Here is a 20,883-nt window from a genome sequence, read left to right as displayed (position 1 = left end):
AATACATGGAACTGATGAATCAAGAAATAGAATGGAAAATAAAACAAATGAGGCAAAAAACTTTTGAATCAGCTGACAAATGTGGGAAATTGCTGTCATGGCAATTGAAAAAGAGACAAAAGCTGAACACTGTGACGTCCCTTGAAGTAGAGGGAAAATTTATAAACAAACCAAATGAAATTAGTAATTGTTTTCAAAGTTTCTTTAAGAAATTATATGCACAAGGGCCGAAAGATGAACAAGAGATAGAAGAATTTATTAAAAAATATGGACTATCAAAGATCTCGGAAAAAAATAAGAGGAGTTTAAATGAAAAAATCACGAATCAGGAAATTGAGGGTGCCATCCAGAATATGCAATTAGGAAAATCACCAGGACCAGATGGACTGACGGCGAGATATTACAAAGCAATGAAGGAATGGTTAATACAACCATTGAAAGAAGTGTGTAACCAAATTTTGGAGGGGAAAAAGGCTCCCGAATCGTGGAAAGAAGCATTCATCTCACTTATACCGAAGACAGAAACTGAGAAACATCAAGTTAAGAACTACCGCCCTATATCACTCTTAAATGTGGATTATAAAATTTTTGCAGACATTTTAGCAAAAAGATTTAAAAAAGTGTTGTTAGAGGAGATTCATAAAGATCAAACAGGCTTTCTCCCAGGGAGACATATGTCAGATAATGTAAGGAATATTATAGATATTTTGGAACTACTGGAGACTGATATAAATAGAAAAGCAGTCTTAATTTTCGTAGACGCGGAGAAAGCCTTTGACAATATCTCTTGGAGTTTTATGAAGAGGAATCTCCATGGGATGGGGGTAGGCCAAAACTTTGAAAACGGTATAGGTGCAATATATTCAGAGCAAAAAGCTAAATTAATTGTGAATGGTGTAGTCATGGATGAAATCCCAATAGAAAAAGGGACACGACAGGGCTGCCCAATATCCCCTCTATTGTTTATATCGGTCCTGGAGGTGTTGTTGAATATGATTAGAAGGGACCAGCTGGTTGAAGGAATACACCTCGGAGCTAAACAATATAAGTTGAGAGCATTTGCAGACGACCTAGTTTTGACTTTACAACACCCAGAAGGCAGCACAAAAAGAGTTTTAGAGTTAATTGAAATATTTGGTCAGGTGGCTGGTTTTAAATTAAATAAACAAAAGACAAAGGTATTGGAAAAAAATCTAACGATGGGGGAAAAAGATAGTTTCCAAAGGGAAACTGGTTTGGAGATAACAAAAAAGGTGAAATATCTAGGGGTGAATCTAACATCTAAAAATATGAATCTGTTTAAAGACAATTATGAGAAATGTTGGTTGGAAGTGAAGAAAGATTTTGACATATGGTCTAGATTGAGATTATCCTTGTTAGGCCGAATTGCTGTTATTAAGATGAATGTATTGCCGAGATTGTTGTTTTTGTTTCAGACATTGCAAATTATAGACAAGATCGATTGTTTCAAGAAGTGGCAGAAAGATATATCTAAATTTGTCTGGCAGGGCAAAAAACCCAGAATAAAATTTAAGATTTTAACTGATGCAAAAGATAGGGGGGGTTTTGCGCTGCCGGACTTAAGACTTTATTATGAAGCAGCAGCTTTTTGCTGGTTGAAGCAATGGCTACTTCTCGAAGACACAGATATTTTAGACTTGGAAGGGTATGATAACAATTTTGGCTGGCATGCATACTTATGGTATGACAAGGTTAAGATTTATAAAGGCTTTAAAAATCATATTGTCAGGAAAGCTTTATATAATGTTTGGAATCGATATAAGGATTTGTTGGAAAATAAAACACCCAGATGGTTGTCACCAATGGAAGCTAGAGCGGTAAAAAAACTTAACATGGATTCGAATTGGCCAAAATATAGTGAAATTATAGAATATGACGGTGAAGAAGTTAAATTACAGAGCTTTGAGAAATTAAAATCCAAAGTTCGAGATTGGTTACATTATTATCAGATAAATGAGACTTTTAAGCAGGACAAGAAATTAGGTTTTCAGAAAGAGAGGTCAAAATTGGAAACAGAATTGTTAGAGACCAATACTAAGAACTTGTCTAAAATGTATAACTTGTTGCTGAAATGGAATACACAGGATGAAACAGTTAAATCACCTATGATTAAATGGGCACAAGATTTAGGTCATGATATCATGTTTGCTGACTGGGAACAGTTATGGACCACAGGCCTTAAATTTACGGCATGTAGTGCCTTGAAAGAAAACATAATGAAAATGATCTATAGATGGTACATGACTCCAGTCAAGCTTGCAAAGATATATCATTTGCCCAGTAATAAATGTTGGAAATGTAACGAATGCGAAGGAACTTTTTATCATCTTTGGTGGACCTGCCCAAAGGTTAAAGCCTACTGGGAAATGATCTATAACGAAATTAAGAAAGTCCTTAAGTGGACATTTGTAAAGAAACCGGAGGCTTTTCTCTTGGGCATGGTCGGCCAATTGGTACCAAAGAAAGATAAGACTTTTTTTATGTACGCAACTACAGCAGCAAGAATTCTTCTGGCAAAGTATTGGAAGATGCAAGAATTACCTACTCTGGAAGAATGGCAGACGAAGGTGACTGAATTCATGGGACTGGCAGAGATGACCGGCAGAATCCGTGATCAGAGGAGGGAGACAGTGGAAGAGGACTGGAAAAAATTTAAATTATATCTTAAGAACTGTTGTAAAGTTTCGGACTGATAAAATGTTAAGGGTTAAGAAACAGAGAACTATAGCTGTAAATATTCAAGTTGAGAAAATTTGGAGGGAAATCAAATTTTGAAAAGGAATGAAGGATTGCTAAAAAAATTTTGAAACAGGGGTGCAGTGAAGGGGAGGCATGGGGAAGTCATGTATTGTTTGTTTATTTGTGTGTTTTTTGTTTTATGAAAATTAATAAAAATTATTTTTTTTTTTTTAAAAAAAGAGAGAGTCCCTCACCGGAAAGCCTGGAGTGTAGACAAAACTGAACAAGATGGACCAATGGGATGACTCGGCACAAGGCTTCCTATGTTTTCAAGAACAATTGGGGGATTTTTTAACCCTTTCCTGCCTGTGCTTTCTGTGAAAATGGGTCCTTCCCCTAGCTGGATTATTAGGGGAAGCGTACATTCACACCTACTTACATTGGTGTGAAACAGTTTCATATGTGCTGCTGCTTCCATTTGACCATTTCACTTTGCTGGTCCTTCCTGCTTTAGCTGAGCACCTGCCTCCTAACTTGCATGGAATGTGTGACACGGGCAAGCCACAGAAAAATGTGGAGCAAGCTGCTTCCCTCTTTTATTGCAGGTTAAGTAGTATAGATATATCTTCCTCAGCCCATCCCATGTGTAAACAAGCCAGAATCTTCTTTAATCTTCCATAGTGTTTTCCCACCTCCCCTCTTCCTTTTGTCCCCTCCTTTGTTGTATCGGTGCCACCTACACCCACGTAGAAATCGCCTGGTGTTGACATCCTGGCAGCTCTTCAATTTATTCTTGTGCTCCAGCCCAGAGCAGTTTCAATGACGCCAAAAAGCATAAGCCCTGGAGGAGAGCAGCTACCTCTGTGACTCGCATCTCAGCGGACCAAGAACAGCTGGGCAGAGAACTGTCTGAAAAGCTCAGGTACCCTTTAACTCTTCATAGACGGATAGATAGATCATCCCAAGAGGAAATGCACAATCCTTCAGTCCCTGCTCCGAAGCTTTTCTGCCTGCTTAGCTGTCGTGAACTGACAGGTAGTGGGAATAGGTAGCACTAAGACAGGACAAAAGAGCCCTTTGAGGAATCTGGCTCCTGTTGCTGTAGAGGTGCAGGTCAAGCTGCTAAGCTATTATGACAAACCCAGGATGATTGATAGCACCTTCTGGGGTCTGGCCTAACAGGCAGAGGGACAAGTTAGCAACAAAGCCCAGTAGGAGAATAAAAGGATTGGCGTTGCAGGTACTAAGTTAGACTTGCCTTCTGCTTGCTTTTGTTGGTATGCTACATTCCCTGAGTTTGATCAAAAGGATTTTGAGAGCTAGCTATGGAAATAGGCAGGTGGGAAAATAGGAAACAAAGGCAGTTTTACTTAAAACTAGGAATGGAGTGTAATGAAAGTACCCCATAGCAGATAAACACAAAAGTAGCACAAAGTTAACATGATCAAGTGTAGCACATAACTAGCTTTTCAGATGCTATGAAGGGAACTTCTTTGACTGGACTTCAGAATGTGTATGTGTGTGTGTGTGTGTGCGCGCGCGCACACACACACACACAGTCAAACCAGAAAAGAACTATTTATATATCTGCATTAGCATCATGATACCTTTGAAGCACACTGCGGCAGCCCCCCTTTAGACTGCTAACTCACGAATTAGTGGTGGAAGTGGGGGTAACTCAGCAACAAGGTAAAATCTCCTTATGGACCAACTTGAATTAGCATAAGCAGGATTTCAGATTTCCTTATCCCTGGCTAATTCAGCGTATAGCATTACACAAGTCTGCATTTTTGTTTTCTAGGAACAGTTGGTCTGCTGATAGGTATATTAGGGGGAAAGCATTAAAAGTAATGAATTGCTGGTTTGTTTGTTTGGGGTTCTTTTATTTTTTAAAAAAGGCCTTCACCCTGCCCTCATTTGATTAATGGTATAGCCTGCCGAATTACATGCAATGTTGACATGAGATGGTCTGCTGATGTTCTTCCTAAGTGCCATGCACTTTACATGGTCAAACAACACCAAAGTAAAAAGGAACTCCAGCTAATTAAGCTTTCTTCACAAGCAGATGCTGGCAGGGTTGTGCTTTCATGACTCAGTCCACAGAGAAACACCAAAAAGTTTTGCACGCCGCACTGGTTAAATAATGCCCTTAAGACTTTAGCGATCCTTTTAAAAAAAGTATACCTTCTTGTTTTGGAATTTCAGATGCAAGAGTGCTTTAAAATATTAAGTGCTTCCTATTAAGTGCAGTGGGAAGGCAGGGAGCACTACATCGTTTACTTTCTTTTGGATGAGAGAGTATTGGCAACTTTCTAATACAGTTCCATCATTTTGAGTCAAAGCTGCAAATTGAGTATGAGAAAATTAAACCTAGTGGCTTTTGTCTAAGACGTCCATTTTATTCTGAGATAGGACGCAGTATCTTAGAGGATAAAGTTTTTGCCTTCTATTCAGTAGACCTGGTTTCACAATTTTGGTCTAGTATTAATGACACATTAGATGATCCTGGAGAAACCACAATATACTCTGTTTCCCATCTATAAAATGGGAAGAACAATTAAATAATGAGGCTGAGCAAGTGGTAATGAGGAAGAGCATAAGATAATAGCATATGAAGTGGTGTAAATACCAAAAGCAGTGAATGCACTGTTACTACTTTATTAAAGAAAATATAGTATAAAAAGACCCTGGGCAAACGTCTACAAATGCACCATTCAGGTAGCCAGAAATTTAAGGAAACTGCAGCAACTATTTTATATCATGCTATTTTTAATCTATTCTTTTTATAAATATCCTATAACAGTTCCAATAGGGTTTTTTTACCTACTTGATCATCTATTGTGATGCTTAGCTCTTTTATTTATTTTCCTATTCCTTTTGTGACCTTTAATTTTCTCTAGAGTTAAATTCCATATGACTAAAGAATCTGTTCTATTCCCTGGATTACTCACTCATCTCTCTATGTGGGGTGACCACAACTTCACACAGGTGCAAAGTTATCAGTGCATGATTGATTTATGCAATAATATTTAACTTTGGCCTTGTTGCTGGCAATAACTAACCTACCTCACAAGGTGTTTGTTCAGATATAATGTAAATGAAGTGGAAGATAAAAATGCAAGGAACTCTGTGTGTGTGTATTTGTCCATCTCTTCTTCCTAGTACTGAAGATCCTGTTTCTTTTTAGAGCTACCGTGCATCAGACTGATTTAAAATCAAATCAATTCCAGAGTGACTTAAGAACTCTTTGTTTGCATGTAACAGTTGATTTTGAATCTAATGTTGGGTGCACACAAATAAACAACATTTTCTTGGAAGGAAAAGGCAGTCTGCCATGTTTGTGTCTCTCAAGTGAATTACCTTTTATTCCTCTGCAAGAGAATTAATCTAGAGAAGCTGCAAAACTCAAATCTAGTTTATGACAGCCAGCCATGAAGTCTGAATCTGATGGGCCAGAGGCAGGTGGGGTGACTGTGAAAGGGCTGGAAGAGTCAAGCAAGAACGGTAAAGGGTCAACAACAGAAGGTGTAGGCTGAAGATTTATTGTAATGAAAGCATACAAATAATTACAAACAGATTTTATATAGGTATAGTTTTAATTCTATTAAAGTTTAACTGTACTAAATTTTTCAAAATGTTTATAGCCAGTCTTTGTAAGCTGCCTTGAGTCCCAACAGGGAAAAAAGCAGGGTATAAATAAATATATAATAATATATATCAGGTTGGACTTGTAACAAAATGTTATTTGTGTGGAGTGTTCTTCTTCAGGTTTCTAGCTACTTCATTCTTTTCCCTGCCACCCCCACTGCTGTTTCTTCCTCTCTAATAGTCATTCCGCATTCCATGCAAGCTGAGCATGCTCACTCCTCATGGGGCTGTTTTAGGGATCCTTCCCCTGTTAAATTTTATAATAATAATAATAATAATAATAATAATAATAATAATAATAATAATAATAATAATAATTGTATTTCTGTAAATCTTGCGACCCCCAAGGCTGCTGACATCTTCCTCTTGTATGTGAATGGTGCCATTTGAATGACATGGCACTGATTTCAGAACACATGGAAACACTTTGGACCAGAGAAACTAGGAAGGCCATGTTAAAGTTCAACCTAATACTTAGCACATATTTGAAGCTGGGCAAGCCTTGTGAAAATCCAATATAGTTATTAGATGAGCACCAGAGCATTATTTTTAGGCAGAGAGAGAGAGTTGGTTGGAAATGTCATCCACACATACAAAACAAAGTATGGTATTAACTTGGCCAGTGCTCACACCTGTGACTGATGTAATAATCTAAAATAGGTTAAAGCTAAAAACTTAATTGTTGCAGGCTGATCCAAATAATGCCCACATACAATGATGTCACCAAGCTAAGGTCTATTTCTCCTTCAGGTGCTGCAAATTATGTCATGTCTTTTCTATCTGAGCTGGGTAATTTTCCTAGAACATTCATAGTTTTAGCCGACCAATATTAGGGGCGAGAGTGGAAGGGCATAGCTAACTCTGTTGAGATGGCTTCATAGTTGAGAAGCTCCTAAAGGAAAAGGGTTCAAATAGTGGGAAAATACAAATGACCTGGCATCAAAAGGCAACCAAATAAGGGGCAATTCACTGGAGACTTTCTGTGGAATTGGCAAGGATTTGGAGACATTTTCCTCCTTGTGACAGACAACTCATCAGGTAAGTCTGACTCTGGTGAGCCATCATGGTGAGAGGAGTAAGAAAACAGGATAAAGGCACTAAAGACCACTCTGATGAGGCAGTGGAGATAGGAGTGTAAAACATGGAGTCACTGCTGTGGACGTTATCAAGTTGAGGCAGAATTAACTTCCCAGTTTCAGATGACTATGCCATAGCCCAAATTCAATGTCCTCCAGGCATCTATAGAAACGAAATTCTCTTGATGAAAAGAGCAAAGGCAGCAATGTTAACATTCCTTTTTTTCTTTTGTAGGTGGCAATATTTTATTGTAGTCATTGGGCATTTCTTCCCCTAGTATTTCCTCTTTCATCCTTAACTTGATTTTCTGTCTGTGTGGGAAGGGATAAATACTGGCCATTTAATCGATGGAAAGGAAGGGGATTCTATAGGTTGTGTAACTGGTTTGGGAGGGGTCATCCCATTACAGAAGTTCGACTTCATGCCTCCAGAAGGACACAAAGGTTAATGTGATACTTTAATGTGATACTGATTAATGTGCTTTCAGGTTCAAACATGTTTGCAAGGCACTTAAGAAATCATGAGCGAAATATCAGAGATTAATTCAACCTCTGATGGCTTTACTATATTTGTTTGACCAAAGGGAGAGGAGCATGTTGCACAGGTGAGGCTCTTTTCGGTAGCAGTGAGGATGGAAAAGCTGGAAAGGAAAGGGTGATGTGGGAGAATTGATAGATGCCTCTCAAAGAAGCTCATTAGCCATAGCAGATGGGTAAGAGAGATAATAAGATCGCATAATGTCATATGGATTTGGTTTTCATTTCTTGCACTGGTAAATAGAGGTGGGGAGTGCATCTATCAAAAATGAATAATAAGCTATCTTGAGTGGTCTAGAAATTAGTTAATAGCATGATCCAGGTGGCACTGAGTATCTGAACTTGCTCTCTGTATGTTATATAGACAAATGGAAATGAAAAAAAAACTCTATACCAGAGTTATTGCTTGGTTTTGTTATTTTTAAAATTTAAAATCCAAATAAAATATTTAAAAGATATATATTAGGGTGAAAACACTGGTCCAGTAAGCACTCTGACTTCCTGACTCATCTGTCTGGAATAGAATCTGCAATTAACACCAGTCTTGGCCTGGCAAACTACAGAGGAGAATCTTTTAAATTCTAAAATGAACTTCTGATTCTTCTTCATGTTCTTATCTGATTGTTATTCAGGTTGGCATTATCATCTTGTCTTGGTCATTAAGTTTATTCACCTTACTGGAATAATCATAATGATTTGTCCTGTTCACTGTTTGCACAAGAAATGTTATCTTTGTTATCATTAGTAATGATCTGCTTTTTGTCGTAATTGTGATCATTATGCTACAACATTGTCTGTAAACATCGTTAAACTTTAACTTCAACTTTTTTTTCATGACCTATTGGGAAACTAGATTGACTGAGTGTTTAGAGACACACATATAAGCCAGGAAAACAGGGAAGCTGTCAGAGGCCTGAAGCCTCACATCTAACTGAAATTCATTTGTGACCATGTTGTTGTTGGCATCTCTCTCTCTCTCTCTCTCTCTCTCTCTCTCTCTCTCAACAATAGAGCGCGCTTCTGGGGTGAAGTAAACTGCTGTGTTAGCAGCACTTGAAGTGACCTCCTCGGGGCACAAGCCTGGGGGTCCTGGGCTGCCCAGTTGACAACACCCCTCCCCTTAGCCCAAAGAAAGCAGAGTGATATGTTTGGCACCAGCTTGGCTGCAGGAATTGCTATAAGGAGGCATGCAAGGCACCATCCAACTGTCTTATGGAACTGTACTCCAGATTTTTGTAGGGTTTACTTCTTAGCCTTTTCTTCTCCCGAAGATATCCCGCAAGGCAGCAGAGGTTTAGGATCAGAGTTTTCCTTCTCCTAGATGGGCTACCTTCCCAGGTTGATGAGCCCTATCTGCCCCACACTTACCTCTATGGCATGTGAAGAAACCAGCTTCTTGACTATTGAACCCACTCTTGGTCTCATCCGCTCAATCCACCAGAGCCTGTCTTCACATGCAGGGGAAATCCCTAACTCACAGAGAGTTTCAGACCCAGCGGCTACACTCACCTGGTTTAGCCAACCAGCTGAAGCCATTTTCCAGGGTATGGCTGCTGTTGCATGCAGACAGCTTCTAGGAGCCACAGGTAAGGGCTGAATGTAAGGTGGAGACCAAAAGTTTACAAACTACCCCAGAAGGAGCACAACATGTTCCCCACCAGAGGTACTACCGCTGACCTGACATACAGTGACACTGGTTCTAAAACTGCTGTACACCTGTTGTGTGTTATTGTTGTGTGTTAATGTTTGCAATGCTAGACAGCAGCAAAATGTTTCTACAATTATTTCTGCCACCTGCATCCATGTGCTTTCTTCAGGCTTGAACCACTTCTATAGAAATTATGTAATCATCAGTTCTATAGTTTGTTTTGTGTAATCTGTTGCCCCAGCAAAGTCCATTGTTAGCAAAGGCATGTCTATCACACCCATATTCTCCATCCATCTAGTAGCAGGCAAGGCCCTGCTTCCCCTAGAACCTAGGTAGCATACACACAAACTGCACAACTTCTTGATCAGACTTGCCAGGCGAACTCTTGTTACTTGAATATTAATTTGAGTAGTTTTGTCAATGGTCAACACCAGGGAGGCTTGCAAGCTGCTTTATTAAGATAGCAGCATCTACACTGTTGTAGTTCTTTTTAGGCTTGTTATATTTGAAAATCAATAAAATGCAGTTTTTAAAAACCTGGAAAGGCTAGAAATGATATCTTAATGCATGTCCGGACTGTTGGTAGACTGGATAATGAGCTTGTGTGGTTTTCAGAAGCTGTCACACTGTTCATTTACGCAAATAATATCAGAAAATAATATCAGTAACAAAGGTTGGAGCATATGTTCTGAGGTAGCCATTGGTGGAGTTTGCAACCCGTCTGGCTGGTTCTACTATCAATTAGTTGGTTAAAAGTGCTGGCGCAAAGTTATTGCAGTTCTTGTTGGGTTTCTGCCCCTAGGCAATACCCATTGCTTCATTCAGTTCTCATCATCTATGTCTTTCACATTGTTATTGGATGTTACAATAAACCATGATTGATCACCGGGGGTGGGGAATTTTTTCCTGGCTTTGCAGGCCCGATCCTTCCTTTTGTCCCCACCTCCGTGGGCCAACTTTGACAGGTGGTTGTCCTCCCCACCTGTCGAAGTCCTTGCATAGTGCTTTCCAAGTGCCCAACTGTCAGTAGGTTGCTGGCTGCTTGGGAATTGTAGCACAAGGGGCTTTGCCATCCCTGTGTTTGACGCTTATCAAGCACTGGCAGATTAGCTATGGCAGCAAAGCTGTTTTCTGCAAGGATTGACTTTGTGATCGAATTATCCATGGGGAAATTGGTTGCATAGCCAACATAGTCGTGTCTCATATATGCTTTCAGGCATGGGGCAGGTGGGTGTGGCTTTCAAAAATTACCTGGGCTAAATTGAACCCATGCCAGGCCAAATTTGGCCCATGGGTTGGAGGTTTCTCACCCCTGTTTATAATGAAAGGAGCAAGGCAACCCCACACCCACCACCTTGCATATTGCCCCCCTCCTCTCCTCTCCCCAGTCCTGTGGCAGTATAGCTGGCCAAGCATACCATAGCCGCGTGATTTTATTTGGCAGTCTTTGGCCATTGGATTGTTAGTTAAATATTGAAACTTCATTCAGACCTAATATTTTGACCCTAATGCTCGAGGAATCTGTGGTACCGAGTGTGTGCCATGGTTCTACAAGGCCACAGGAAAATGAAGCAAGTTGTGTTACTGGGTACGGAACTCTGTTTCCTATGAATCTTTGAGAATCTTTTGTTTTCTTGGAGAAGATTAGCTTCCAATCCTCAGAGCTGCAGAGAGACAATTGAAAGTGTTTGGATAATCCTGACTGAAATCTCTGAAGTATGAAAGAGATAGCTGAGTAAGATTTTCAGTCCATCTTGAAAACAGCATGTGGTGTTTTAGGAAGTAGGGCACATTGTTCCAGTGCCTTGCTTCTTGTTGTTTTGATGCACCAAGAAAATGGTTACCTTACCACTAAAATTTGTCACTGAAGGCTAAGTTTCAGCATGAAACACAGTGAGTGTCAGGAGTGGCATCTCTCTTAAGCTGGTTAGCTCTTCTGCATGCTCAACCGGAGTCTGAGATAGCATGCCAGGGTTTTCTGAGTAACTATTGCAATAAGTCAGACAGCTCACCTTTCCTCGGTTTGCATTACTGAAAGAATAATTGGTGACCAATTGTGATGGGAATGTTCTCAAGCAAACTGTTCTAACCAAAAATCGCATTGTGGAATTCTATGTTGTTTTTAATTGCCTAATTGGCTACACTTCCCACATTCCTAATAACAGATGGATGTTATGGGGCGGGGGGAGTGGTGGTAGAGCCTTCTAGTACCAAGCAACATAAGAGGGGAGCCCTGCTGGAACAGACCAAACACCCATCCGTAATCTCCTCTTTTGCTACACCTTTTACTTCCTTGCCATCAGAATACAACTGCATTCTAAAACTGATCCGTAATCTAACATTTAAAACATGTATATTGGCTTCCCACTATCAAGCCTTCAGGGTAGGCTCATTATCATTAAACGCTTAAAAACTATATGGATGCATGTGTGTGTGTGTGTGTGTGTGTGTACATGCATGTATATATGTATGTATGTATATTTCTTGTTGTGGGTAGTATCTTGGGATCCTGTATCTGTGGGGATAGAACGTATGAGAGCAGACTTGCCAGAACTGGTTCCTTTGTCAAGGTAATGGCTTTCGCTGGCTAGTCAAGTACCATGATTTAGCCTATGCAAAGAAATTGCTCTGTGCCACAGACTCAGATGGGTGGGCTCTTCTCCACCCCACTCACCTAGCCGTTACATAGGAGAAGAATAGCCTTGGTCCAGGCTAGAACTAAAGGAGCAAGATCTGTTGGGGTGTCAATTCTGCGAGACCCTCTTTCCTCATCCTATGCTAAGGTTATATTTATGTGTAAATAAAACCATATATCTTCACTGACCTTCATTCCAAAGAAACCAAATCCTGGGTAAGTGTGGAGTCTATCACCTCTTGGAGATTGGGGTGATGTGTAACACACACACACACACACACACACACACACACACACGTATATATATAATATGTAAAGTTACCAAATAGTTATATTCTTCAGGTGACAGGTATATCTGTATGGTTTTTGAGTTTCATTTCTCTGTTTCACGGTAAACAACTGCGGATGTTTTTTAAAATATTGCTCAGTCTGAAAAAACAAATCTGTTACTCAACACGAAAATATGCATTAACTTAGGAAGGGCACTCAGTAAATTTTAATGAATTATCTGCAATGCCCATGAAAACTGACACACTGCCCTGTGTGTCAGGCAGGGCAATCTCAAAGATTTAGAAACTTAACCATCCTGTGTAATTGAGTGGAAAGAGAGGGAGAGTTATTTCAGCAAGCCAGTGAAAAGGGAAATTCCTTTGCAGTAATTCTCACATGAATGCCTGGAAAAGAATTTGGACTCCTACAAGTCAGGCTCATTCAGCTTCTCTGTTGCCGCTTGTTCAGAGCTTGAAGCATGAAGTTTTTATGGGAAATCTCATCTTCTCTTCTGTCTTGTTTTCTCAAAGAAGGTGCTGAAGAAACATTGAAATGGAGATGACTCCCTCAAACAAGGACCCAAATGGACTAGACAACCCCATATTTATAGTAAGTTCTATATTTGTATTTTAAATCAGATGCCTGCATAGTGAGCTTGAATAAAACCAAACAACAAGAAAATAAAAATAAAAAAGTGGGGAAAGAGAGAAATGGGTAGAGTAAGCCAGGGGATAGGAACTTGGGGGTTCAGCACCCAACATCCTTGACCATTGGGCATGCTGGCTAGGTCTCCTGGGAAGTGGAATCTGGGGTGGGGGTGGGCATGGGTTAACACCTCTGGACTTAGCAATGTTAGGCTGTGTTTATAATTGCCAAAACATATTTATTTCTTGTAAAACTCTTCCCCCCCTTATGTGTGGTGGAACTATGTTGAATACACTTCTGTTTCTGAGTAAATTGTAACAATTCGTTACTTGTATAGTCCTTTAAATTTGACAAATAAGAGAGAGGAAGAATGGATTATTTTTTTATTACATGACAGTTCACTCCCTATCATTTCCTTCTCTGCTTAAAAAGAAAGAAAGATAATCTCTTGCTTTTCTGCTGCTACTCTAGATTAAGGCAGGCCAGAACAAAGAAATATTGTTAGCATTTTAAAAACTTTAGGATAGTGAACGTTCCTAAAGTTTACGCACCCCTATCCTGCATCATGGTATGCCTTAGGTGGGTTCTGAGGCTGCAGTTTTGTTAACGCTTGCTTAGAAGCATGGGCGTAGCCAGGATTTTCATGGGGGGGGTACTTTGGTTCTGACCCCCCTAACAAAGGTCTAACAATGTGTTTGGTCAGTTAGTTAAGTATTTCTATAGTTTTACTTGATCGGGGGGGGGCAGCTGCCCTCCCCCTCCCCCTCCCCCAGCTATGCCTATGCTTAGAAGTAATTCCATTATATTCTCCGGAGCTTACAACTGAGTAAACTTTCATAGAATTAGACTGCACGCCTAGGAGAAGAAAAAAACACAAATCTGTGCACATGCACAAATACATGGCTAAAAGAGGACTGCACCTGCCCGACTACCTTTGTAAACAATGTAGATAATATCTAGCAGCACAGCAGTGAAAAGTGTTATGCTTTCATATAGCCTCAAAGAGGGGATCAGTAGGCAGAGCTTGCAAAAGGGTCCACGATCCATCTCTAGTTAAAGGATCACAGCTGCTAAGAAAGATCTATTCCAGAGACCCTAGAAAGCTACTACTAGTTAGACAACATGCTAGCTGGACCACTGGAAATTCAGTATTCTTCTTTTGTTCTCTGTGCTGGAGGATGCCTTTGCTGTTTAGACTTCCAGGGCTAAATTGCTTTGCCATCAGCAAGTCTGGTAAATCAAGTCCTCGTGCTGTTTGGAAAGAGTCCAAGCCACATGCAAATAACTTCATAGCAGAAGTTTGAATGAAAATGCACAGCTTGTGTTGTATAAATGAATAGTACCAGCAATGTTGTTGTTGTTGTTGTTGTTGTTGTTGTTGTTGTTGTTGTTGTTGTTGTTACACCTCTAAGGCTCTTTGGGTGGTCTGTACATAGGGTTACTTAAAACAACTATTAATTTTTACTATTAGTATCAGCAAGTAGGGACTGCAACAAAATTAAGTGCTCCTGTGTGGGGTTCCAGGCAGCAATGCCCCCTTCTCAGATGCTTCGTAATATTTCCTCCTGTTTTTCTTCTTTCCCTCCCCACTCTAATGACTGATACTCAGCATTTTATTGGCCACTTAAATGACCAGTCTCCACATGTCTGTTGGGTCCTCTCTCTCTTTGCCACCTTAATCATCCCTTCTGCCCAGAAGCATTACTTGTACTTCTGCAAATCTTGGATTTCCTACCGCCTTATTTTCTCAGTGACCCAATTTTGGTTACATAGCTACCTGCACTCAGCACCTGAGTTTCCTATTAGATGGTGTGTTTCTTTCCCCCCTCATAGCAACTAAGTGGAACAGATCGCTAAGCTTCTCTCTTCCTCAAAAAGGGAGCCTGATGATAACAAACTTGAGAGGGATAACTTGGCCAATGTCCAAGCTCGTTCTAGCTTTCAAATCTGCTGCAGATTTTATTACCTGCCTCTTATTCTCTTTACGTTGTGTGTCACTGCTGCTTTCAAGTCTCCTCCCCCCTCTCCCCATTGACTGATACAGTTACACTAGAAATAAAAAGTTGTCCTCTTTAGCAAGAGTGAAATCAGCTCAACCTCATTATGTCTTTCCTATTTATGATGCATGTGATACATGTGACAAACCATGCTGCAGAGAAAGAGCAGGGTAAATGAAACATTTGTAGTGTATTATTGTCTTTTTAAAAAATAAAGCCAGAGGTGCTTTTCCGTAACTTTTCTGAATGAAACTGGAGTGAGCTTGTTTAAGAAGGAACGGATTAGAAAATACAGGGGCCAGCTCTGAAGATTTACTATTGAAATAGATTCACAGATAACTTTGTTTTCCCCCTTCCCAATCCGTCCACATTTTTAATACTTTATTAATTTTGCAAAAAAAAAAATATTGAGACAGGTAGCAAAACAGGCACCCAGAGGCCCCAAAGAGGCACCAGTAACTTTGTAAAACACATTTCAGAGAAGCAAATGCTGGTGCCCTCCGGTTCAAGTTCTCCTTTGTTCCTGCAGACTGATGATGGAGGGCATTACTGCAACTTCCCTGAAGCTGGTGCCACAGTTCCAGAGTGCGAAGAAAGGCAGAGAGGCAAAGACTCCAGCCGTCTCGCTTACACCGTCACAGATATCCCCCCTTGGTACCTCTGCATCTTCTTGGGAATTCAGGTGAGGATTGGAAGGAAAAGTTAGGTGGAGGGCCTTCTGTGACCAGTTGAACAAAACTATGGCTGAGGTTAATAATAAATTCTAACAGATTTAAAGTCAGTCAGTATGTGATAAATAGGCAAAGGAGCCAAAACGTGTACTGATTATATTGTAGGAAAAATGCTCTGGGTGGTGTATATATGGGGGAGATTATGTCTCTCAAGGGAGAATTATATCCCTCCAAAGAATTCAGGATTACTTATTTGGGGGTAATTCCATTTATTCTGTGAGGCAAGTGAGTCTGAGGGAGAGAGAGTGACTGGTGGCCACTCAGATCACTAGAATCGGTATCAGGGGTTGGTAATGTTGTGTTTGCAAAGGCTCATATCACAGGGTTGCCACACTTCTGGAATTTACCGGACATATCCGGAATACTGCAACCGCAAGCAGTGTCTGGGCAGAAATTGGGTAAATGTCTGGGAAAATCCAGATGTATAGCAGGTGATGTTGGCAGTGTCATTTTTTTCCAATTTTCCTCAGAAAAAGCTCCAACCTACCAGAAACCTATCTCAGCACAGCCACTGGTCCTGTTGTTGCTCCACTTGCCTAGGCGATCTATTCATCCTTTTTCTTTACCCTCTGGCCCAGAGGGAGAGTGCTAGGAATCAGTGTTGCATATTGGTTGGAACTTGGCCCAGAGGCAGACCAAGGGAATGACTGAAGGGAAGAAAGATGCCCACGACAGGTATCTTGCTGAAAGACCTCATAAAACATGGAGCCAGCACTGCAAGTCCAGCTTTATGACTCAATGGGGATTTCAGTCACCCACGTCTGCCCAGGGCTCTATTGCACAACACCCCACATTGGTTCTGACAACCCTAGTTCAGCCTTTCCTTTTTCACACAGCTTTAGCTTTGTGAGGGTTTTGTAATTCCCTCAGCTGTCTGAGGTGTAGACTTGCCTGCTCTTTAAAACACGTGTACTGACAGAACTTTCTCAGGCAGTTTGATACATGAAGCAGCTTCCTCATTCTCATCGGTTCAAAAATCATTTTGTAATAAATATGTATAATCCTATTAGTGGAGTCTGTAGCGGGCAGCCTTGAGGTAATGCTCAGACATTGATTTAGTGATAGGGACATTATGTCAATGAAACTCAGGGCTTAAGGTAGAAGTTATTACATGTGAGATGAGCAACAGGAACCTCAACCATTCTTTTGTTTGTTTGTTGGAGGAGGGAGGCTATTTGTACAGGAGCTATTTTGGTGAGGGAAGGTGTTTTTAAGATTGCACCCCCCCCTAATTTAATCCGCAAAAGTTGTCACTAGCTTGGGGCAAGGAGCAAGGGGAAGACAGGTACAATGCAATAACCTGTGTTCCTCTCCTCTGTGTTCATTAGTGGTTTTGGGGACAGAGCATGGTAAGGGGAGGGAGAGAGGAAAGATTTGAAAATCCTTCCTCCGCTGCTGCAGAGCCAGAATATGTTGTTGTTCCCACAAAGCAGTTTATAGCCTAAATTCTCAGAACCAGACTTGAAAAGAACACTCTATGTAGAAAACTAACATATATGAAAAATGGGTCTAACTTACCTGTTCTCCAATAGATCAATTTTGGGGGGATTCTTGTGTGTGAAAGAGCATCTACCTGCAGTCTGAAGCAATACAGTATTGCCTACATTGGAGAAAATGAACCTTTTCTGGCCAACAGGCCAGATCCTTATCTATCTACTCCTGCTGCCCAAATTTGACAGAGGGTTGACCTGTCAGTCACCTGATGTCACTTTGACGTCAGCTGATGCTGTGGTTTGAAGCCTTGATTGTTGGGACTTTGAAGCATAGCATGGAGTGTTGGGTCCCAAACAATTGGGAGCTCACTTTAAGTATCCAATTGTTCCTTTGAAGCCTCACCCTTACCTACCCCACACATTCTTAAAGCTGGAAAGTACAGACATCCAGCTACATTAAAGTAATGGGAGCAGACCTGAAGCTTCAAAGAGTGGAAGCCAACTTCACCTCTCTTGGGAGGAAGGAAGTTCTGTACTCTGGGTACCACCACAAAAAAGGCCCTGTCTTCTCTGCTATTATAAACAAAGCTCTTTCTCTTAACTCTTTTTTTTCTCTCTCTCTTTGGTTCTTAGCACTACCTCACTGCTCTTGGAGGTCTTGTTGCTATCCCTCTCATCCTGTCCAAATCTCTTTGCTTGGAGCATGATACCCTGACACAGAGTCACCTGATCAGCACCATCTTCTTCGTCTCGGGAATCTGTACCCTTCTTCAAGTCATCTTTGGAGTCAGGTAGGCATGTACCTCTAGGAGCGCAACATTACATTACATTTGCATGTGGCTGAGATGAATGCAGTGTATTACTATTAGTTAAACTACTAACAGCTCACTAAGAAAGAGAATTTTTTAAACAGTTTGACTGGAAAACCTCACTTAAAGCATAATAAACTCAGCAGCATCTAATTTCAGTGAGTTAGATCAGGATCCCAGGAAGCAGAGGATAAGATAAAAGTGGAGAATGCATATTAGCGTGTAAATATTGCGTGTCCCTCCTTTTATGTTTGCGCAATGGAACAATATAGTGTTACAAACTGGTTTTAGTGACTTCCTTTTGAAATAAGTGAAGCAAAATGATTAGGAACCAGGAATCTTTTTTTAAAAGCCACAGTGGGGAGCCTCCACCTGACAGACCTATTAATTTGGCCTGTGAGGTGGTTTTTCCCCAAACTATGCTGATGGTATATGAAACATCAGGTGTGGGGCATGCAAAAATGCAGCTGCAAAGGAACAAATGGGGGCTCAGAATGTGTTCTCAATTGCTATTTGGTACATAGAGCTCACTAACTGACAGCAAGTCCCTTTAATGTTGTCTGTTTGCAGGTACAGTTTAGATTCAAACCACACCTGCAAATGGACATTTTAGAAGAAAAATGTTCATGCGCAGTTGTGGTTTAAATCCACACTTTGTCTGTAAGCAGACCAAGTGAAGTTCACTGTTGGCGTTAATCAGCTATCTGATGCTGTCAGGGCGTGCGGGGGCTCTTCTAACATTTTCACATCAATGTCTGTTGGCTGACAGGTGGGTGTTCTCTTCCACTTGTCAAAGTGGCCTGCAGGGGTGGGCGAGGCCTTGAATCAGTCCACTGGTCAGATTTGGTTCCCTGCCCCTGTATTAAATACAGATAGTAAAATGTAAGTTGGTTTTGTACAAAAATAAAAAGTTTTCTCCTCCATAGTTAACTATAAAATTCTGGAGTTAGATTTTGTGGAATGTTATCTGTTTCCAAAATCTTCAGAGACTGTGTTCCATTTTTGTGTATGTGGGCATTGATATAAAGAAACCAGGAAATTGCTCACTAGCTGACATCTTCTGAGAATGCGTGGAATCTTGTTCTTAATTCATGCAGTGCTGTTGAGTGTTGCATTGTGGAAGCAGCATGCTTTCATCTTTCTAGCAATCATTAAGAGCTGTATCACCAACCTTAAGGAACATTGGAATCATTTGCAGATGATCTTGTAAGCAAGCTGGATGGTATTGATGGTGTGTAGGTTCTTTAGTCACCTTCCATTTCTGGTACTTGTATTCTCCCCATAAGTGGACATAATTAGATCTCTGATCCCATAAAGGATTGCCTAATGTCTGTGAAATGTTTTATTTGCCTTGATGTTTTAAGCTGACTGTGATGTTTAATTATCTGCCATGCTATTTCTGTTTTCAGCTCTTTAATTGTTGATGGTTATTTTATTCTTTGACCGTTAGCTGCCTTGGGCACTACTCTGCTGGAAAGTAGGAAGGCAGGATATGAATTATTTTGCTAAAGAAATAAATGTATTGGATGGAATGCACAGGTGAGAATTTTTCCAGGAAGTACTTCTCTCTCTAAACCCAGTTTGGACAGATGCTGTGGAATTTTGGAACATCGCTTGCTCCTGATGCAAATCCTAAAATGGGTTAGGATTGAAAAGAAAAAGCTTGGCTGTATAGTTAGGAAAACATTTCTGCCTCTTACATGTGCAGCAAGACTAGTGTGTGGCATAATATGTTCTAGCTTCTGTGCCCCTATTAACACCCTGAGAATGGTGGCTGGGTTTATATGCTACCAAGGGAGCCAACCTGGGCCACAGGTTATGGGTGCCCAGTGTACATGACGTCATGACGTTATGCAGGGCCCCCAGTCTTGAAACCTGACTTCTGGTGGCACCAAAAATCAGGTTCTGAGACCTCACAAGACCTCAGAAAGGCCTTGTGATACCTCAGAAGTTGCATGGGGGCCCTGTGGTGTAGGTGCTGAGCACCCACAACAAAAAAATTCCGGGTGCTCAGGCACTCAGAGCCCCCTATAGTTGGTACCCCTGTATGCTACATTTTCTTCTTTTTCTTTCATTATGCGGGAGAAGTTAAACAAGGGGTTGGCAAGATTTACCTCACCTGGGCTGATTCACTCCAGTGGAGATCCCACCATGGGCCAGATTGCGAGCACGCATGCCCGCAGTTTCTGGCGTCTGTGCAGATGCAATTTCCGGCGTCTGTGCAGACACGATTTCTGGTGCTGCAGAAGTGAGTCCCTGTGCTGCGCTGCACCAGTTTAGCGCAGTGCGCGGGGACTCGCCGAGTGGCCGGCTCAGTTCGGGGGTGGCTTGTGGGCCGGTTAAACGACCCCCATAGGCCACTTGTGGCCCATGGGCCTTAGGTTGCCGACCCCTGAGTTAAACCCTGAACAAGTTAACACAGACAGTATGTATTTAAATAGAACTGACACATGAACTTTCCCACAGTTAGAACAGACAAAAGTTTTTTCAATGTCTCTTCCACATTATTGTCGTACCCCTCTTCCTTCATTATGAGTCGTTTTCCTCCCCTGACACTGACTAGGGGCGGGGGAGACAAGTGCCAATTCATTCCCTTTATGCAGCAATCATATTTGCTGTACATGCACCAGTGTTTCTTGCAACAAGTACAAATATACATATCCTTAAAACAGCTGTGTAGCTCAAGCAAAGTGTAGCTTTCACTCAGCTGTGGCTCCCTGAAAACCAAGATGGTTACAAACTTCTAAAGAAGTG

The 20,883-nt window shown here is 41.0% G+C and overlaps 1 protein-coding gene across 2 annotated transcripts in view; it reads left to right on the top strand.

Annotated features, from left to right (window-relative positions):
- The first annotated feature begins 3,504 nt into the window (after window positions 1-3,504).
- Window positions 3,505-20,883, top strand: part of LOC309351595 (solute carrier family 23 member 1-like) — a 47,994-nt gene continuing 30,615 nt past the window's right edge. The window contains exons 1-4 of one of the 2 annotated variants that reach the window (XM_081879369.1): window positions 3,505-3,622; window positions 13,048-13,123; window positions 15,686-15,838; window positions 17,954-18,111. In XM_081879369.1, coding sequence (XP_081735495.1) covers window positions 13,067-13,123; window positions 15,686-15,838; window positions 17,954-18,111 — 368 coding nt within the window. In that variant the 5' untranslated portion in view covers window positions 3,505-3,622; window positions 13,048-13,066. Of the gene's footprint in view, window positions 3,623-13,044; window positions 13,124-15,685; window positions 15,839-17,953; window positions 18,112-20,883 lie in introns of both variants that reach the window. The other variant, XM_081879368.1, reaches the window with a different exon arrangement.

The sequence above is a fragment of the Podarcis erhardii genome, assembly GCF_964252035.2.
Source record: "Podarcis erhardii genome assembly, chromosome: 10".
Taxonomy (NCBI): Eukaryota; Metazoa; Chordata; class Lepidosauria; order Squamata; family Lacertidae; genus Podarcis; species Podarcis erhardii.
This window is presented reverse-complemented; position numbering and strand designations above follow the sequence as displayed.